Below are 19,594 nucleotides of genomic sequence, written 5' to 3' on the forward strand. Positions count from 1 at the left end.
CTCTTCCCTGCTCCCCTTCCCAGGTATAAGGGTGATGTGTGCCACCAGTTTTAATCCAGAAGAAAAGTGTGCCCCAAGTATCAGAAGTCTGGGCCACACCGAGCTGAAGTGTGCAATGATCAAACCATTTCTTCCAGCAATTGCTGCCCTCTAGTGATCCCATGTGGGTAATAAGCAAGAGGGAAGGGGAAAGAGGCACCTTGTTCTTCACAAATATTGATCTGCCAAAGCTATATTATATGCAGGACTGCGGGGAGTCCGGACATGTGGTGGGGTAGCATGATGAGGCCGTGCATCTGTGTTTGATGCCATGCTTGCTCACCACAGAGCTCAACAGCCAGAGCATGAATTTGGCCAGGTCTCCACTCACTCACTTATTACAGCAATTCTCAACTGGGGTGCCTTGAGATCCTTTCAAGGGTGTTATGTCTTGTCAGCTCCGCTAAGGGTGCAGACAGGATACACCCAGAGATTTCAAACCGGGGTCCATATCGCTACAAGCATTCTGCCCTGCTGGGGTCTTTCTGAGGTTTTTGCAACACAGGAATTGCTCTAGTGTTTTTCTGTAGGCAAAAAACAAGTGAGGGGTCCTCGAGCCCAGCATGGGGCACCTTGTGTCTAGCATGAGGTGCCTGGAGTCTAAAAAAGTCGAGGAGCACTGGCCTGTTATCTCCTGAGTAGAATTTGGTGTTGATGTTTAACCTCAGCTGCCTCAATAGTATAGGACTTTCTCACTGGACTGAGTCCTCTCTCACACTGCAATGCCAGTTTGGATCTGTAAGTCCTTTCTGAGTTAAGATTGCACTCCACAGCCAGACCTAACTGTGCAGGCACATGTGGTTTGTGGCACCGCAGACCTCTTTGCAGCACCACAAACTGCACATGTTGCATGTTAAAACTGTGCCCCCTGCTGCTAATTTGCAGCCCTGGGGCAAAATTTGCTACTGGGATTTCCCAGCAGCAACAAAAATAACCAGAAAAAAAAAGCAACGCAAAGCACACCAAAGTGCCACAAGCCAGGACAAACATGGAGATGGGGAAGCAGCCAGCCCAGGGCTGCCCGCTGCCTCGTTTCCACGCGCTGAGGCGCCTTGTGCCCCAGCCAGCCCCAAACTGCACGTGCGGGGCATGCACCGCAGCACAAAGTAGCGGCACACATGTGTGCCGCTCCTATTTGTGTTGCTGCAAAGGCATGCCCCTGCTCATGTGGACATGGCCATGGGGTCTTTAAGGATTCATTTTTTCTCAGCCAGATGCCACAACCTGGCTTTGATAATCTTCTGGGAGTCCCAAAATGGCAACCAAGATGCACCTGTACCATCAGGCACCTAAGAAAAGTGGGTCCCTGTAACCATCTGAGGGCAATGGATTTATAAATGACCTCAACCATTGTAGAGATTAGTCCCAACGAACAGCTCTACCAGTATCGCAGCATCTGAGGACTGTGTTAAGATCATGGTAGCTAGTGAACAACGGGAGAAAGGAGAACAGCAATTAATGGACAAAGCGGGTGTGACAGAAATTAGGCCTAAACGATGAACAATTGGGTAACAATATTCTGCCCATTACTTCCTCCTGTGTTGGCAGTTCCCAGGTTGTTTCATAATGTTTAAGCAATTTGGATGGCTTTGCTCAGAAAACAAATGAGAACCTCACTGTAAAATACATCGACGCCTGTTCCGATTCCACGTGCCTCGGTTCATAAATGTGATGGTAACGCAGCGACCCTTCCCGGTGAAAGGCGTCTGTCCGATGGCTATTCTGCAGCCCCGAGCTGCAGAGCGCATGTGGGCACGTTCGTGCGCCTCTTGTGAACAGCAGCTAGAGGAACTCCTCGCCCTCCCTATCTCCATCACTAAAGGTCAGCGAGACTCTAAAATGAACGTCATTTGGGGCAAGGACCAAACACGCCTTATCTTTTCCCAAGCCTTTTCTGCCCTGGCCCACGCTACCTGGACACATGGTTATGTCCCGTTCTCAGGGGGTGGGTTAGACGGGCAAACCTTGTACTTTTTGCCAGACTTGTATGGCTCTTCATACTACTTTCCCAAGCTACCAGAGGCTCATAAATGCTGAGATTGGCTTGGGTGTGGCTGATCTACCCTTGTCAATAAGTAGCTAACTGTTAGTTCAAAGGGTGATTATCAGATGGCAATAAATTTACTTGGATTAATGAATTACCAAGTAAATGTTGTCTGGAAGCTTTATAAGGTCTTCCTTTGCTTTGGGAAGATATGGCCCTGGAGGCGTGAAGATCCGAGGCTCAGAAGCCAAAAGAAAAAGAGCCAGAGGGACACAGAAGAAAAGCAAGAGACTAAAACCAAGAGTGAAAAAATAAGATATTTTGAGAAGAAAAACGCGGGGGCCTGGCGGTGCCATGAAAGGTTTCACTTTCCTGGCGATTCTTGTGCTCGTGTTGTTTATACACAGCGTCCAGCCTGTCTACGTCCAGGTGAGATCACTGGCTCTCAGACATTTCTTTTTTATTACTACAAGGTCAGCACAATGTAATGTGATAGCAGAGTGCAGGGTTAGAATAAAATTAAAAACTGCACACACCCCACACTCATGGACTCAAATCCTTGCTTAAACACTTTGCACAAATACACTTTGTGCAAGAAACGTGCGTCTCTGGACCTCGGCGGATCGCTCTTTACAGTGGAGCATGTGCTTGTTGATAGGTGAGCACTGGGGATCGCTGAGACGCACGTTTCTTACACAAGTGCTCCGAATCCTCCAATGAAAGACACAGTATTTGTGCAAAGTGTTTACTGGTCCGCTGTCATGCATCACATTAATTACAGGCTTTTCCAGTTTTATAAAAGAAGCTGAATTTATTTTTGGCACAAGGGGACATGTGGCCTCACTAATTAGCCTAACTTCAGAGGAGCATACCCCCGAAAATAACCTGCTGGGTTGTGTGCGCAAAGATCACCCCAGAGGTAGAATGAAGAAAGCAATGGTTAGGTAGGGTTACAGAAGAGTAGCAGTGGGTCTTAGACCAAACCACGGGGAAACAGGACACAATTAGCTGTGCAGTCCTATGCATGTAGACTAGGTGGGGATGTGGACAAGTCTTGGAAAGTGCTGACACTGGGGGAAGAAAGCCTGGGAGCTGAGCAGTGAGAGCACTCGCCCAGGAAGGCCGGGCCCAAAGGCTCTAGGCCCCTTCGCTCCGTGGCATTTCAAGGGAAATGAATCTCAAAGGCTGCATCCAACAGTTGCATCCATGAAACAAATGTTTTTTTGAAGGATTCAGCTTTCTTGAAGGATTCAGCTAACTAGAGCCCCCAGCACTTGGTGTTATTAAGTGAAGTGGAGCTGCTGCTGCTGCTTGCACACTACAGTATCTAATGCACCAGCAAGAACAAAGTCAGTCTGAAAATACTTATGTCGGCATTAGGGTCTGGTCACTGGGTGACTTGCTTTCAAGCTTGGGTGCTTTACATTAGCTACCAAAAGCCCTAATGAAGAGTGCAGCTTGTAGGAGCTTCATAACTCCTGCTAACTGCAGGTAAGATTTGTGGGTGCTCAAAGCACATTCAACTGCCTTTTAGGTGCCTGAACTCCAATTCAAGTTCTCATTATAGGCTTCCAGTTTTGACAGTAATTGTCATAAATGGACACAGATGAGGAGGGGGGTGGTGATTGCAGTTATTGTGACGTTCCCTCTCTGTCATCTCTGTATGTCTTCCTCCTTGGTCCAGGATGAGCTGGATGCAATCCTAACCAAACGCCATCTCCGCTCTTGGGATCTGGGGCACGTGCAGACTGCAGCACTGTCTCTCTTTTTTCTTTGGGTGGAATGACCGTCATCAGTAAAATCTGAGTTCACGGCACGGTTCCTGTTGTTCCCGGTGTTTCAGCGTCTTTTGGAGCAGGAGGTTGTGGGGAAAGAAAGCAAGGCTGTTGGTTCTGGCACCTGATGTCCTATAAATGGTCCTCCAGTGGGCACGTCTCTGTGGGGTGGCCAGCTCAGGTTCCTGTCGCTGCCCCTCTCCTAAACACCCGTTCCTCTCCCACTGGGATTGAAGGGCTGTAGCATCTTCTTGGTGCTGTCTCCAAGCCCTTCTACTCTTTTAGGACCACAGCAAAGGGAAGGAAAGGCTTCCTGCATTTTCTATGATGTAGTTAACACTCCTAATGCGTCATGACTGGTGCAGTGCTGATAAAACTATTAGCTGGAGCATCTGGGAGGGAAGACTATCCTGTCTGTACAGCCACTGCTGTTTAATGGGGTGCACAGAAAGGCCTCTCTCTGTCTGATTGACCAGCCTGATCATATTAGCACTCTTCAAGGTTCAAGTGTTAACATCGAACTTCAAATCCATTTCTCTTCAAATCTTTCTTGGCAATCTTGATGGATGATGGGTGTCTTGGCTGGTTTGATAGTCTGCATCTCCAGGTGCTAAGAGTGCAGGAGAGATCCTGGGACACGCCGCTTGGAGATTATGAACATTGCTCTGCAGCAGAATAAAGCAGGACTTTACTGCTTCATTGTGAAACAAGATTAAAGAGCTGGGAGCAGTTTATGCAGGGCATGGGATGGCAGAAAAGGGGCTCCCCAGTTCGTGTGATGAGTGGGGCTGTGTTGGCAGTCTGGGGTTGCAATGCAGAGAGGAAGGTGTTTCGTTTCCAGAGGCCTCTGGCTTTTGCTCATTGCCACATGGGGCCAGGAAGGAATTTTTTTCCCCTTCCCAGATTTTTCCACCTTCTTCTGAAGCCTTGTGGGTTCACTGCAGCAAAGGCTGAGGATTGTGACTGGGGTGAGCTGGTGCCCTCATCGGCACGTACACCTGCAGGTTTCTGGCCACGTGCTCTGGATCAGGCAATTCAGCACTGGGGAGGTCAGGAAGGAATTTGACCCAGCGGTCAGACTGGCATGGACCGGGGGGCTTTGCCTTCCTCTGTAGCAGGGGACACAAACCCCCTCCTCAGATCTCTCAGGCATGTTCAGTAACAAACTTCCCGGCTTTGAGAGTGCCCTCCTTCTCCTGCTTTACCTATGGAAAATGAGAGGTTTTTTATGTTTGAGGAAATTGGGGATAGCAATTTTGCAAGAGTGCGTGTGCAGTATTAAGAGCAGGTTCGACAAATACCTGTCCAGGATGGTTTAGATAGGGATGATCCTTGTTGACCTCCTGAGGTCCCTTCCAGCCCTCCTTTCCTATGCTCTTTTTCTGCTAATATGGAAGATTTGGCACGCAGGTGCCACCCCTGGGTTGTGGCGAAGTGATAACAACCCGTTTCCTGATGCATTGCTTTGATTCTCTCTATACAGATAGGGAATTTCTCCCTCCCACTGGAGGATGTGAAGCAGCTGAAGGCATTTTGGAGTCTGGACACCAACGGTAATGCCCGTCCGAAGAGGAACATCGGTGCCCTGTGCGCAAATCCAGAGCTCCCGGTGGAATATCAACATATCTGTCTAAGAGAAGATGCACCCAAGATTTTCAGCCAGCTGTTAAGTGAGTCACGCAAACATGATTCACATGGTAACCCAGAGATTTCACATAGGAATCCATTGTGTTAAAGCAATCCTGCCCGAACTCTTTGCAAGAGAAAAATTGCTTGATTATTTTGCTATTACAGTCAAAAAATAAGTGACAGCTAAGTGCTGGCCTTAGACTCGAGGAATCCCTTGGAAAAGGAGGGGTACCTTAAGTCTGAAAACTGCTCTAGAGAAGCTGTGAGGTCCCCTCCTGGCCAGAGCTCCTGAGCCACCCCTTTTACTTACCTCGGAGACAAGTGTAGGACTGAAAAAATTGGCAAGGGCAGAGAAAAGTGACACAAATTAGTCAATGCCTGGAAAAATGCTGTACAAAGAGAGGCAAGCAGAGCTTTCTCTGTTGCGTTTGTCACAAAGAAATCTGGAAGGTGACTCAATTAGAGTGAATAAATACACCCTGCAGGGACATAGTCAGAATTAAAAGACTTCTTTCTAGCCAAGGCAGGACAATAATCAACAGCTGGAAGTTAATGCTAGGCTTTTCCTGTTTTAAATTTCAAATTAGAACTAAGGCAAATATTTTTACGGTCAAGGCCATTAACTACCAGAATCAGTGTCCAAGGAAAGTAGTGGATTTGCCTTCTCTTGACAGTTTCCAAGTTGGGATGCGTTTTTGGAAGGTGGGACTAGCCAAACACTAGACAGGCTTTAGTCAGACTAAATTACTGTGCTAGTAATTACTGCACAAAATTACTGTGCTAGCAACGGGATGAAAATTAATGGTCTGTGTTACAAAAGAGATCAGATGAAATGCTATAACTCCTTTGTTGGCCTAGAGCTCTGTAAATGGCTGTTGGTTCAGTACATCATATTTCTGTGCCTCTACACTGTGCTTCTTAGCTTGGTCACTATATTTCTTCTACGTTGTCTTTCCTGGGGGAGGTTGTTGGGGGATTCCTTACTTCAGGCTTTAACAAGGTCCTGTGTTCCCTGTTATGACTTATTGGACATGTCTACATGTGGACTTAAGCACGCCTAAATTTAATGTGCATTAAGCAGGTTTAGGCGGGTGTGTTAAAGTGCATTAATGCTGTGTGGACTGGCTTAGGACTAAAGTTAATGCGCTTTAATGCACCTAACGTGCATTAATGTGCTTTAATGATTTGTGCCTAAATTCGATACCTACATTTTCCATTTTTAAGGTGCATTAAGGGCACACATGTAGACGCACCCATTGCATATGTGAACGCGAAAGGTCCCTAAACTGCAGTGAAACATCATCGGCCCTGATATCCTTGCAGATTCCTCCCCGAAACATTGTCTGACAGCATCACTAATCTCATTTCTTCTTGCACAGACATGGATGCCCAAGCCATGGAGCTGTGTGAGATCTGTGTCAATGCGGCGTGTGCCGGCTGCTGATGAAACCGTATGCACAGGAAGGCCAAGTTCTGCAGTCGTGATTCTTACCCTTCAGCTTCACACGTCTGGACAACACTGCTATCTTCTGGTATGTCCTCACTGCATTCAAAGGGGGACTGCAGCCTATGTAGATGTACCAAGCCAGCTTGCTGGAGACTGATAACAGAGTAGCCGGATAGCACGAAGCTCCGTGCTGCTTGCAAAACCTGTCGTAAGAGGCAGTGCGGAGCTCAGATCCACGTGCAGCTCCATGCTGCCACCGCTACACTGCTGTTAGTACACAGCGGCATTAGTTTTGGGTTTTTTAGAGGTACGTCTACCTGAGATACAGCCGCACCTTTGACTGCAGTGAAGAGGCACTTCGCTGGGAACGCTGTACGTTGAATTTGCTCTCAGCACTAGAGTCTGGGTCGCTGTTTCAACCTCCACAAATTTTGTTGAGGAGGGTGGGGGGGGTTTGGGGAATAGTAGTCTGCTATAAAAGCTTTGGTAGGTCTAATTCAGTGGATGATTAGTCACCATCTGCAGGGGCAGATCTAGCAGCATGGCAAAAACCTTTATTGTGACACATTCTGTGAAATACAAAGGCAACGCTCTTCTGGTGCAAGGCAGTTTTACAGGAGGTGGGATAGGGGCAGGATTGGTTTAGCGCCCACATGCACTGTCCGAACGAAGTCGCGTGCGCCAGATCAATGTGGTAACAGCACGTGCGAGCCAGCTGAAAGCACTCCAGCCAGCAACGATCACAAACCAGACATCTGCCCCCCATCCCTTTGCACTACACTGTTTTGAACAAGGGTTTTTCCCAGCACGAGGCTCACCCACCTCCCAGAAAGGATCAATGCCTTTGCAAAGATGCTGTGCTGCTAGCAGTGGCAATCCATCCCCCGAACAGAGGCCTATGGCTTCCCCATATGGCATCATCAGTAATTTCTCCGCATGCTGCAAAGCAGCCCCAATGCTTTTGGGATGATCTATGAAAATTTAAGGCGAAGAATATTTCCCTTTGCTGTATGTCTTTTTCTGCTGATGTAAGAGGCTCCTAGAGGCTATGACCTGGTAGCTTTGTGCAGATGGTTGATCGGCTTCTTGGCACACTCATGCTCTTTGCACTTTTGTGGGTTTTAAATGCTTAACTTAACTTATGGCAGTGAAATAAAGGATTTGTGCATACGAGTGGTGTTTGCATGCACGTGCTTTGCTGTGTAGCATACAAAGAGTGGCGCATGGATGCGTGTTTGCAGTAAACCTGTAAGCGTTTTGGGAAGGAACAGGAACACCCTCTGAGCTTTGTGAGCAGCAGGGTTTTTTTTCTTCCTTTGTGTTAGCTGCCATTCTGCAGCTTCCCTGATAATTCATCAGTGTTACTTTTTATCCATGTATTGTCAAATCCCATCAGTAAAAGGTACACTTTAATATTTCATGCTGGCTACTAACATGAATTGTAGTGTGAGGCCATCACAATTCAAATATGCATAGGAAAGATAATGTTTCTACAGACACACTAGAATCACAGAATCATAGAAAACAGGGGTGGGAAGGGAGCTCAGGAGGTCATGTCTCGTCCAGCCCCCTGCTCCAAGCAGGACCAGCCCCAACTGCATCATCCCAGCCAGGGCTTTGTCTAGCCAGGTTTTGAAAACATCCAAGATGGAGCTTCTGCCACCTCAAGTCCCGTGCCCCAACCCCGAGTCATCTTCATTGCCCTGCGCTGGACTCTGCAACGTGTCCACATCCTTTCTGCAGTAGGGTGCACAGCTGGACACCAGACTCCAGATGTGGCCTCCCCAGTGCCGAACAGAGGGGAAGAAGCACTGCCCTCCATCTGCTGGCGGCGCTCCTACCGATGCAGCCCCGGATGCCGGTAGCCTTCTTGGCAACCGGGGCACACCGCTGGCTCTTGTTCAGCTTGCCCCCATCACCCCCACGTCCTTTCTGCAGAGCTGCTGCCCAGCCTGTCCCCCCCAGGCCTGCACCGGTGCATGGGATTGCTCCCTCCTAAATGCAGGACTTTGCGCTGGTCCTTGTTGAACTTCATGAGAGTCCTTTGTCCCAATCCTCCAATTTGTCCAGGTCACTCTGATTCCTAGCCTTGCCATCCAGTGCATCTACTACTCCCCGCAGCTCGGTGTCAGCCATGAACTTGCAGAGGATGCAACACAGCCCATCCCATCCCATCCCATCCTCCAGATGGTTAATGAAGATATTGAACTAAACTGTCCCCAGGAACAACTAGTAACAGGGAATGAGACGCTTCCTTTTACAGCCAGGGAGGCACCCAACGTCTGGACCCAGTCTGGCCTTTGGATTTTATCTCAGTGGCCTAAAGGGGGGATAGATGTCTGGGCAGCCTCCACTCCTGCCTAGGCACATGCATCAATGGTCTGGGTAACCTCTCACCCATACACCACGATCCAAACCAACCTGGCTGCTCCCTTTTCACTTATCACACAAGTCAGTTAGGATCCATCTCTCTCAATACACGTTTAGCAGCTCCAGTATGCTGTAATGCTGTTATGCCAGTTCTCTTGTAGACACCACATAAAAATGCACCTCTTGGTGTAAAAGTGTTACCAAAAGTTGTAGGTTGCATACGTTCCCATAAGGAGAAAGTCTCCTTTTGTTCCCACATACATCAACAAGTTCCTGTCCAGTTCACAGAGAAAAATCCAGGAGCTTTACAGTTAAAAAAGCACTGTGGGCATTTTCTTTGGTCAATAGATATTCTGTGCTAAGAGAACAGCTAAAGGCAGCATTTGTTTTCCTTTGCTCATCTGAAAGGGAGTCTTTTATTATCCAAGTGGCACGTGTTGCAGTCACGTACAGGCAGCCATTCTGGCCCCTGCCGGCGTGGCAATGAACATGGGCACATGCCGTGTGCGGAGAGACTTAGCTGGCCAACTTCCTCACTGCGCCCCACTGCCCCCAGATCCACTGCTTGGTAGGGGGCCGCGCAAAGCCTCTCCCACCGCTGCGCAGGCTCCCAGCCGGCGATGCTGCCTGTGCTCCTGTTCCCAGCCCCGGTGCCTTAGAAGTGGCAGGGGAAGCCACAGCAGGTGGGCAGCACAAAACTGCACCACTTTAGATCTAGTATATCCATTGTGAGGTACTAGGAAAAGGTGCAATACCTTATATTAATGTGCATTAGCTAAAGAGTACCGTTTTTTCTGATGCTTTCATGGGCATTCGAATAGGCTGATGCACATTAAAGTGCACATGTCGACATGCCCATAGTGTCTCTGTGGGGCAGGAGAGCGAGGAGGGGAAGGCGAGCCCCTTCCTCCATCTCCAGGACCCCTCACTGCCCCAGGTGCTTGGTCTGCTCATTACGCCCGTTTCCGGCCTGCTTTCAGCGGCTCACGCATGCTCCCAGCACGCTTCGTTAATTTTGACCACCTCCCCGAGATGGTCCAGCGATGACTCAGCCTTTGCCAGTGGGGCAACAGCTCCGCTTTTGTTTGCATCTCCCGAGTTTCAGGCCTTTTTTGAATCAATAAACCTACACTCACCTTTACATTGGTGTGTCCGACGGGATGTCACTGCGTTAGGATAAGCCAGATATGGGACTGCCACCTGTTGCAATGTGTTTGCAACAGGTTCTTCCACTTCCTGGCTGCTGTTTACCACGTAATAAAAAAAACGGTATCAAGTTGTGATAACAAACGGGCTTGTTTCTCTGTCAATCGATCCTCTTTGGCATACAGAACAAATGCGTCTTAAAATAACAGTAATGATTTGCATGACTGCACAGGACAAAGGGTTCACGTACCTGTGACAGACTAAACTCTTCTGACCGCATGTGCATGTTCCTGATCCCAAAGCACTATGTGAAGGAGCACTTGGGGGGGGGGAAAGCATTAAGCAGCACAGAAGAGGGGCTGAAGATGGTTCCCATCACAAAAGAAAGAGCAGAAATTCTGGTTCCTTTTAGTTATTTAAGTGCACTGATGTACAGGTAGCCGTTCTGCTCCCGACTTGAAATCCTGCGTGCCTTTGCCTCTATGGGGCAAGTCGGGCCGTGGTTTGAGGGCTGGAGCTGGTGCCATGACTAAGGAAGGCTTTTCCGCTCTAGCCGGCATGCCAGGCTGTCTGGTTGGCCGTTTCTGCCTGCAACAAGGTGCAGTCGGGTTTGCTTGAAAGAAAGGTCCTGCAGCCACTCGCTCTGGGCAAGACGAAAGCAAGGGTCAGCACAGCGAGGGACTGGAGGAGACAGGAGAAAGCCAAGAGGACGGTGGGCAGAAGGGCCATCCAAGCGTGGGGTTTATTCCCTCCCAACAGGCCGTGCTGTGGAGGCTGCCTGTTAGCCTGGGCTTCCTGGGGAAGGAGCATTGCGCCTTTCCTCGTTAGCTGATCTAGGCCCAGTGCATGAAGCCCGGCCGCCTCCCGGGGTGCAGCTGTTCTGCACGTCTCCCCGGGAGCAGAAACAGCTGGCAGTCGGCTCTCCACCTTTCCTATCCCTCGTCAAGGACGACAGTGACGAGCTCAAGGGAGTCATCTCCTCCAAGGGCATCTCCGGGGGGCAGTGGCCCACCCCAGGGAGTTATGGCATCCCCTCTTGCTCAGGGGGACGACTTTGGACACTTCAAGGCCTCTAGGCTTTGTGGGCGCCCTCTTATCCCCGCTATCCTCAGGCTGGGAGTTGGGGCCCAGGTCCGAGGTGGTGCACGTGGGGCTCCCCATCCTCCTCAGTGGTCCTCCAAGGTCTCTCCCCACCCTGATTTTTTTAGGAGCACATTTCCCTGGGCTGGAGCTTCCTCCAGCTCTCAGGCTTGCTTCTGCTCTGCACCCTTGGCACAGAGGGCACAGAAGAAAACTCAACCTCCAGGTCATTGCTTCTGCGCTCAGTGGTTTCCTCCACTCGCCCACGGGCTGCAGGACCTGCCGGGCTGCAATGGCAGGACTGGGCTGGGGGTGCCTTCAGTCAGAAAGAGGGCTTCTTCCAATGCAAGGGTGCAAGTGGAGGGGGGCTCCATTCCCCAGCCTCTGCCAATGCAGGACAGTCCTCAAGGACTTGGCCCCACCTTTCAGGATCGTCAAGACCTGTCTCCTGAAGGACAGGCCCTCAGGGCTGTGCGTCCTAGCAAAGAGCCTACTAACAGGGCTCAATATTTTACCGGCACGAGCCAGCTCATCACCACTGAGAGAGGGGAGGGTGTCGGACAGCACATCCCTCATTGCCAGGGTATGCGAAGGGGGAGCAGTGACATAGGCTCCCCTTGCTGCGATGCCCTGCTGGGGGCCAGAGATCTGCACATCCCTTTGCAGACTGAGGCTGTGGGTTACAGATAGCTGTTTTACCTGGGAAAAGACTAATGAAAGATGTCTCAGGCTGCTGTAGCATGGAAGGACTCAGATGCGGTCAGACCCGTGGTCCGTCTAGCACAGTGCCCCTTCTCCAAGGGTGGCAGGAGTGGGTGCTGTAGAGCGAGAGCATTGAATCCTATCTGTTCCCTATTCATTACCCTCCTTGGCCTCCACCCTTTTTAATTTAGAGATGCCGGAGGAAACCTCTTCAACCGCTCTGTTCAATAGCCACGAATAGCTCTATCCCCCGTGACATCATCCAGTCCCTTGCTGAACCTGGCTGTGCTCTCTGCCCCCCATCATGAGCAATGAATGCCACACGTTAACTATGGGTTGCATAAAAAAGGGCTTTGCCTTGCTATAAGCACGGGTGGATGAGGCAAAAATGATGGTTTAGAAATAGCAAGAGAAAAAGTACAAAGAGGAGGAAGATCAGGTAAGAGCTACAGAAAAGCCTAACCTAAAGGGAGCAGGAGTGGTTTAGGGCAGGAGGAAGCTGCTAATGCCTGAAGTTTGCCCCTCCAGGGCTTGGGGTGGGCTAAGGGCTGCTGAAACAGAAGATGAAAAGCCGTAACACAGCAGTGGTGGAGTGGGGGTAACAGATGAGAGGCCAGACCTAACTGAGGAGGTGTAAACAGCCCTGAAGTCCAAAGGGTGAAGGATGAGGGGGAATTGAGAGCATTATCGCTGTGACACCGGGAGAAGACCATCCTGCGGAGGGGACATTCGAGAGGTCACGCCTGTGGGGGCACACGCAGTACGAGACAGCCGACCCTGGACTCTCACGAGGCACTAGAGCAGCTCAAGTAGACACGGAGATCAGTACCACCGGAGACTTTGAGGTTCTCCCAATGGAAAATTGAGCCCAAATTGATCTTCTCCTATGGGAAATTTGGATTTTGAAAGGAAACAAATCCCATGTTTAATCCCTGGCTGGAATGATGCAGTTCTGGCTGGGAGGATGTAGCTGGGGCTGGACTAGATGTGACCTCCTGAGGTCCCTTCCCACCTGAATTTTCTGCGATTCTGTGATAATGGGAAAAACAAAACAAAAAAGTCATCCAGTCTACAAGCTGAAACCTGCTGTGCAAAGCATAGGTGCAACTTGTACCCATGGGAGTGTCAAGGACTCGGGGCTTATGGAAAATAAGTTGCTTGGCCCTTAAGGTCCTAACGATGCGTTTAAAATGACTGCCCTGTTTTATAAGCCTGGTCTTGAATTGCTCTGGGCATTATGAACGGAGGACAGAGAGATGCTGTGGGGTATGAGGGGCTTAGCTGAAGTCAGGTCGTGGAAGGACACTCCACGTTCAAGATGATTTCAAACCTCTGACCTGGGCAGTGCTGCCACGGGAGCACAGAGCCGAGCATGCACGGTGCACTGAGGTCTCAGGAAGTGCTGCTCGGCCCTTGCCTGCTAGCATTTCTTTGGGCTTCATTTCCTTTAGCCCGAAGCCACCTAGGTGTGATTTTTAAAAGGATGCCGCTGTCGTTCCTGAATAACGAAGGCACTGTGTCACAGTCTCAGTTACAAGATCGGCAAAGGCTCAGGGGACATCCCAGGAAGGAAATCCTTCCTTTTTCATGTCCTTGGGATAAGGTATTTAGCAGAATTTGCAGGCATCTGACAGGCCTCCAGAGAAAATGAGACCAGATGAAAGATAACAGGAGTCTCCATTTCTGGCATTTCCATTTGTTGACTTGCAGTTAAGCTTTAACTCATTGCTGATAGGAGTTTGGGGCACAAGGGGTCAAGGAGCTGGGAAGGCAGTCTGGAAGCATCGGGTTTCGGGTTGGGGCCTGGATGAAAGCAGAAAGGAGGACCCAGGCCTAGCGTCCAGGCCTGCAGCTTCCCATGCCAACTACTCAGTTATGAAGACTACAACGTGGGAGGAGGATCGTCTGAGATTTGCCCTCAGGCACGTATTCATTGATGCATTCGGGCTTATGCATCCAGGAATCAAATGGCCACCTGCTCGCCCATGCCACAACGCGCACCCACCGCAACCCAAGTAGCAAAATAGCCGGCGAAAGGGGAAGTCCCAATTCCAGCTGAAGTGGGTTGGCTAACATGGTTTGCATGAAACAAAAATGTTTGTGGGATGTTACCCGTTTCAACAAAGCATTCATGCAGCATGTTTTTCAGTACTGAGGAGGAGGATGTAGCCAAAGCAGAACGACCCAACACAAAGAGCCCGGTAGTTGTGGCACTGCCGGGGACCGGAGATATTAAACCGGATAAGAACAGGAACTGCACTGGCTCAGAAGAGCGATACAAAACAGTCTTGACCCTCACATTCCTGGTGAGCAGCCCAACCCACAGGCTATTTTAGGGCTTTTGGTTTGTGAAAGACTTCAAAATCTCTTTGTTTCTTCCAACTGCAGAACAGGGATTTTTTTGGGACTCATTCTGAGCATTTTGTAAGACAGGAACACTTCTTGAATTGTTTCTGCTCCCTGACCAGGGGCCTACACTCCTTAAACAGCAAAAACTAAAATTAGGACACGACAAATAATGGACTTTATCCGCTGAACTGTTACTTAAATTATATGTCATAAAAAACATTGCCAAAAGTTCAGACTTCAGGAACATTTTCAGAAATCCTTAAGCGCTGTCTGTGTGCTGATCAACGGCCAACAGCATGTCCTCACAACTTCAGAAAACCCACTGACTTACTTTTGTTCACAAGACTATTTGGGAACTATACCTGTGGTTTGCTCAGGTACTTTTGGTAGTTAGCCATCTCTAGTTTTTTGGGGGTTTTTTCCTGGAAAACAGAGCCAGAGCTATTTGTCTATCTTGACGTCATGGAAAACTTTCACAAGAGTTTGTCGTGTTGTATTATGATTCATTTGAAAACCTGATTTATGTGTATAGCAAAGCAGAGGGAGATGACGCTGGTCCCTATGATAAATCAATGAATAAGAGGAACTGACTCTGCCCTCATCACTTACTGAAGAAAGGGACACTTTCATATTGCCAGTTTCTAGGAATAAAGGTCAATCCAATGCAGGATTTAGGCCCCCAAAGTAGGATCCAGATGTCCAAGTTCCACATAATCCAAAAACGTGTTGAAATGTGCCTTCCTTTTTCTTTTTTTCTCTATAATACATCATAGATTTCATAGACACCAGGGCTGGAAAGGACCTTGCAAGATCGAGTCCAGCCCCCCGCCCCAGGGGCAGGAAGTCAGCCAATCCTCCATCCTCTTAGGGGCTCTAGCTTGTACACGCATTCAAAGCGCCCCCAATGCAACTGGGCTACCTGCAAGATGCAGCTGCAACCATTTTCGTTTAAAATGTGGCTCTAGGAGGCACAGGTGGAGCCCACCGCTAGGACTATTGAGTTATTAGGCCTGCAGTAGCCCACAAGTCATTTAGATGCAGATTTTTTTTAGAAACCTGAAAACAGCCATGACAACCCCAGCAAATCAGCAAGCTAAAGAGAAATAAGAGACAATGAGCAAGGGCCTCTACCTCATATGGAAACCTGTGGAGCAGGGGAGATAGCCAGCAAGCTGGTGCCGTCCCATCTCGCCCCACTCTGGGCTTCCCAAAGTCCCCCTTTATGGTCTTTATACCACATACTACATACACACATGCCACCCCATTACAGGATGCCCTGGAAAGTAAACCTTGGGAGCAGAGATTTGGTACTGCCTTGGCCTGCCATTATAGTACAATAATACCTTAAAGCACAGGAAATTCACAGGCCACGATGGCAGTCGAATGCAACAGCTGGATCTAAAACGGCGCTGGGTAATTCCATGACCAAACACAAGCTTTTGTTTGCTGAGCATCAACAAACGTGGCATTGCACAGAATACAGATGGCAGAAGCCCCCATCTCCTGGAATTTACAGCCAGGCAAACGACACGAAGAGATAAAGATTATCACATGCCTGCCCCGTGAGGCAAGGCAATCGCTCAGGGAGTGGCGAGGAAGATTTGCCAGGTACGGCTGGGTCATGAGGAGGTCTCACTTCGCCCCGTGCTCCAGAGAGAGAACATTGCTTTCTTTTTTTTGCAAGTGTTTGATCCTAGCAGTCTTTTACGTCCGAACTTCTGGCCGTTGTAGCATGCTTGTTCCTTGCTCATTAAATATAGACCCCAGTAACACTTCGGCAAGCATCATGCAAAGATACAGACATTTCTTGGCAGGACAATCGAGGATTTTTTGTTTTGTTTTGCTTAAAACAGGCATAGTTCTGTTGGTCCCAGCCCTGAGATTGTACTGAGAGAGGGGGAAGCAGAGGTTACAAAATCAGAAACAACAAGGGCTGGGAGGGACCTCAGGAGGTCACATCTAGTCCAACCCCCTGCTCCAAGCAGGACTAGCCCCAGCTACATCGTCCTAGACAAGGCCTTGTCTAGCCGGGTCTTAAATACCCCCAAGGATGGAGACCCCACCACCTCTTTCAGTAACTTGTTCCAGTGCTTTACTACCCTCCTTGTGAGAAATTCTCTCCCAATATCTAACCTCAACTTGCCTTGCTGCAACTCGAGCCCATTGCTCCTCATCCTGTTGCATGTCATCACACATCATCACACCAGGTCAATGGAGAGTGTGGATGGGCATGGGCATGTGGATGTGCCATGGATATATTCCCCTAGGTGTTTAAATACCCCAAAAACCCAGGTGACGTCCAAAAAATGACCAGGAAAGAAACGACTACCACCCTTAATGGATGGAGAGCCCCATAAGTTTGTAGGCTCTGTAAGGAGTGACCGCAGAAGCACGTCCTTCTGCATGGAAGAGGGAGATGGAATAACAGCTCCTCGCAAGGTATTTGCCTGATATTTTCAGTGAGAGCTGGGGACAGAGCTGCTCCTCTATTAACAAATAAATGCAAACGCATGCCTCCTAGGCTGCTCTTGTCTGCCAGGCAGCAAGAGGAACAGACAGCTGAGCTGGAGAGAGATCATGGAGCACGCTGAGGGGGTCCTGATGCCATGCCTTCAGACATCACCACACCAGGTCAATGGAGAATAAAGAGCAGTGCACAGATCTCCTTCTAGGTGCCTTGAATCAACACCAGGCAGGGATTCATTGTGCGTTCGATCTTTGATTGCACTAACTGTAAAGCTTGGAGAGCTGTCGGACCAGCGTTCAGCCATCGAGCGCTCTTCAGGACACTGGCTTCTTGAATGAACAAGCAAGCCAGGGTCCTGCATCAACAGCCTCCCCGGGGTGGGAGCAATAAGCCACACAACCACACCCAAGGCACAGCAGCAGCTGGAAGTCACTGTGGCCCCAGGTGCCTGGCTGGGTTGTTATACCTCTGCACGAAGGCTTCTTTCTGTGTAGAAGGTCTGACGTACGGTAAGATGTCAGTGTGGTTTGAAACAAGAGGGTGAAAGACACATGGCAGAGGCAGCAAACAGTCCCGTTGCACTGCTGCTATCGTCTCTGCCAGTGTCTCATAACTTAGTTCTCCGAGGTTCAATGCCACCTGGAGCCAAGAGCCTGATGGCTTAGGCTGCTGCTGCCCCTGTGGACATAGGGGATCCTGCAGGAACTCTCTTCCAGGCTCTGGGAGGAGGTAGCATACTCTGAGCAAGGAAAAATGCTCAAGAGCACACTTCATCATGATCATTTGCTCAGGCTGCATGTCCGCTGGGCTTAGGGGTGGCTTGGGCTCCTGCCAGAAATCCCCCTTTTACACCATGCTGCTGTTATTCAGAAATCAGGAAAGACTAGACCCAGTGTCTGGTGCAACATATCCCTGCCACTGCTTTGTCTTTGCAAGAAGTTATTGTTAATCAAGATAAGATAAGGCCTATGCGGAGGAGGTGGTATCGAGTCACAGGTCACAAAATGAACTTTAGTTCTGCACACATTTGACTAATCATGACTCAAGACCGTTATCCCAATCCCAGTGAAGGCAGGTAAATGCTGCACTCTCACAAAAGGACTTTGAGATACCTAGGGGAATCAGCTTCCACCCTCCACCTCCCCTGTGCAAAATACAGTTTCTTTGTAACCTGGGGGGACTTTAACAATCTTTGAATTCTCCTCACCCCGAAGAAGGGTGCATGTGCCCAAAAGCTTGCCAAGAAAGGAATTTTTTTTGCTACTGTTTAGTTGGTCCCCCAAAAAACAAATCTAAAGTTGGGCCGTGTCAACAAGGGTATTGGGTATCAGACATGGAAGGTGATAGTACCACCCTACCAGGCACTGGTTGGGCCTCACGCAGGATATTACATGTAGTTCTGGGCCCCGTGTTTTAAGAAGAGTGTGGGCAAACTAGACAGCTAGAGACAAGCAAGCAACAGAAAGAAGAATAAATGTTTTCACTCGATCTGAGCCTTCAAGAGGCCGAGAAGCGATAAAGGCACTGGAAGGCAAACCACACGAGGCAAAGTTGAGAGTGCTAGGTATGCTTAGCTTGGAGAAAAGGAGGTGAAGAGGGGACTGGATAGCTATTTTCCAACTTCTGAAAGGATGCTATAAAGAAGAGGGAGAGTATCTGTTCCCCTTTGCCATGGAGGGCAGGGCATGAAGCAATGGTTTTAAATTGCAGCCAGACAGATTTAGGTTAGATCTCAGGAAAGAACTTTAATGTTAGAGGAGTCGGGCAGGGGACGACACCCAGGGGGGCTACGGGCTCTTCCACCGGCGATTGTCGAGGGGCGGCTGCTGGAGAAGCACTGGCTTGGGATCGCTCAGGAATAGCATGCCTGCATTTGTGCTGGCAGTTGGATCAAATGACCCTTGAGGTCACTTCCAACCTTAGGGTTTTAAATATTCTTATTTTTTTCAAATGTAAAAAGCGACTTTTCCAATGCCACCGATTAAACCCACATCAGAAGCCTTTTGAACAGTCCCCACATGCTGGATCCTACAGATCAGACCAAGGATTTAATTGGTGACAAAGAAATATCCAGGCTAAGGTCCCCAATCTCAAACACTTCTTGCCATTCAGGTGCCAAGCAATCGCCTCTGCTTGCAAAGTGATGTGCAGAGCCTGAGACCGGACTATCATGGGGAGGTCTGCATCAAGACAGAGGTGCATTGCCAGATTGCAGGACAGGATGCATGGAGGGCGAGGCGGGTGGGCTCGCGGTGCAGTAGGAGACCGATGACATCCAGGGCTGACAAATATCCTAGGCAGGTCTGAACTGCAGCCCAGGGGGATGATAGCAGAGCTGATAAGTCTCACTCATTTTGGCTCTAGAGATTTTCTTGAGCTGAAGCCTGCCCTGAGCTGGCCCAAAGACATGGTCATTCAAGGCAGGCAAGCTAAGGCAGCAGTGGTACGCTGCTGGGTACAAACCTGGCAGGATTTAACCATGCAGCAGAGCTTAGACTTTAAGCCTGACCTACGTTGCAGCCCCTGTAGCGTGCAGCTCAGGAAAGTACCGAAGATATCTTCAAACCAGTTCGCTCGGGGGCTCTAGCCATGTCACTGCCACAACA

At 49.4% G+C, this 19,594-nt stretch overlaps 1 protein-coding gene across 1 annotated transcript; it reads left to right on the top strand.

Annotated features, from left to right (window-relative positions):
* Nucleotides 1-2,262: 2,262 nt before the first annotated feature.
* Nucleotides 2,263-8,047, top strand: LOC109314276 (guanylate cyclase activator 2B-like). The gene is made up of 3 exons (XM_019541344.1): nt 2,263-2,452; nt 5,282-5,468; nt 6,807-8,047. The coding sequence occupies exons 1-3, from the start codon at nt 2,378-2,380 to the stop codon at nt 6,869-6,871; spliced, it is 327 nt and encodes a 108-aa protein (XP_019396889.1). The 5' UTR covers nt 2,263-2,377; the 3' UTR covers nt 6,872-8,047.
* The last annotated feature ends 11,547 nt before the right edge of the window (nt 8,048-19,594 follow it).

The sequence above is a fragment of the Crocodylus porosus genome, unplaced genomic scaffold, assembly GCF_001723895.1.
Source record: "Crocodylus porosus isolate Cpor-Errol unplaced genomic scaffold, CroPor_comp1, whole genome shotgun sequence".
In the NCBI taxonomy this organism is placed as follows: domain Eukaryota; kingdom Metazoa; phylum Chordata; order Crocodylia; family Crocodylidae; genus Crocodylus; species Crocodylus porosus.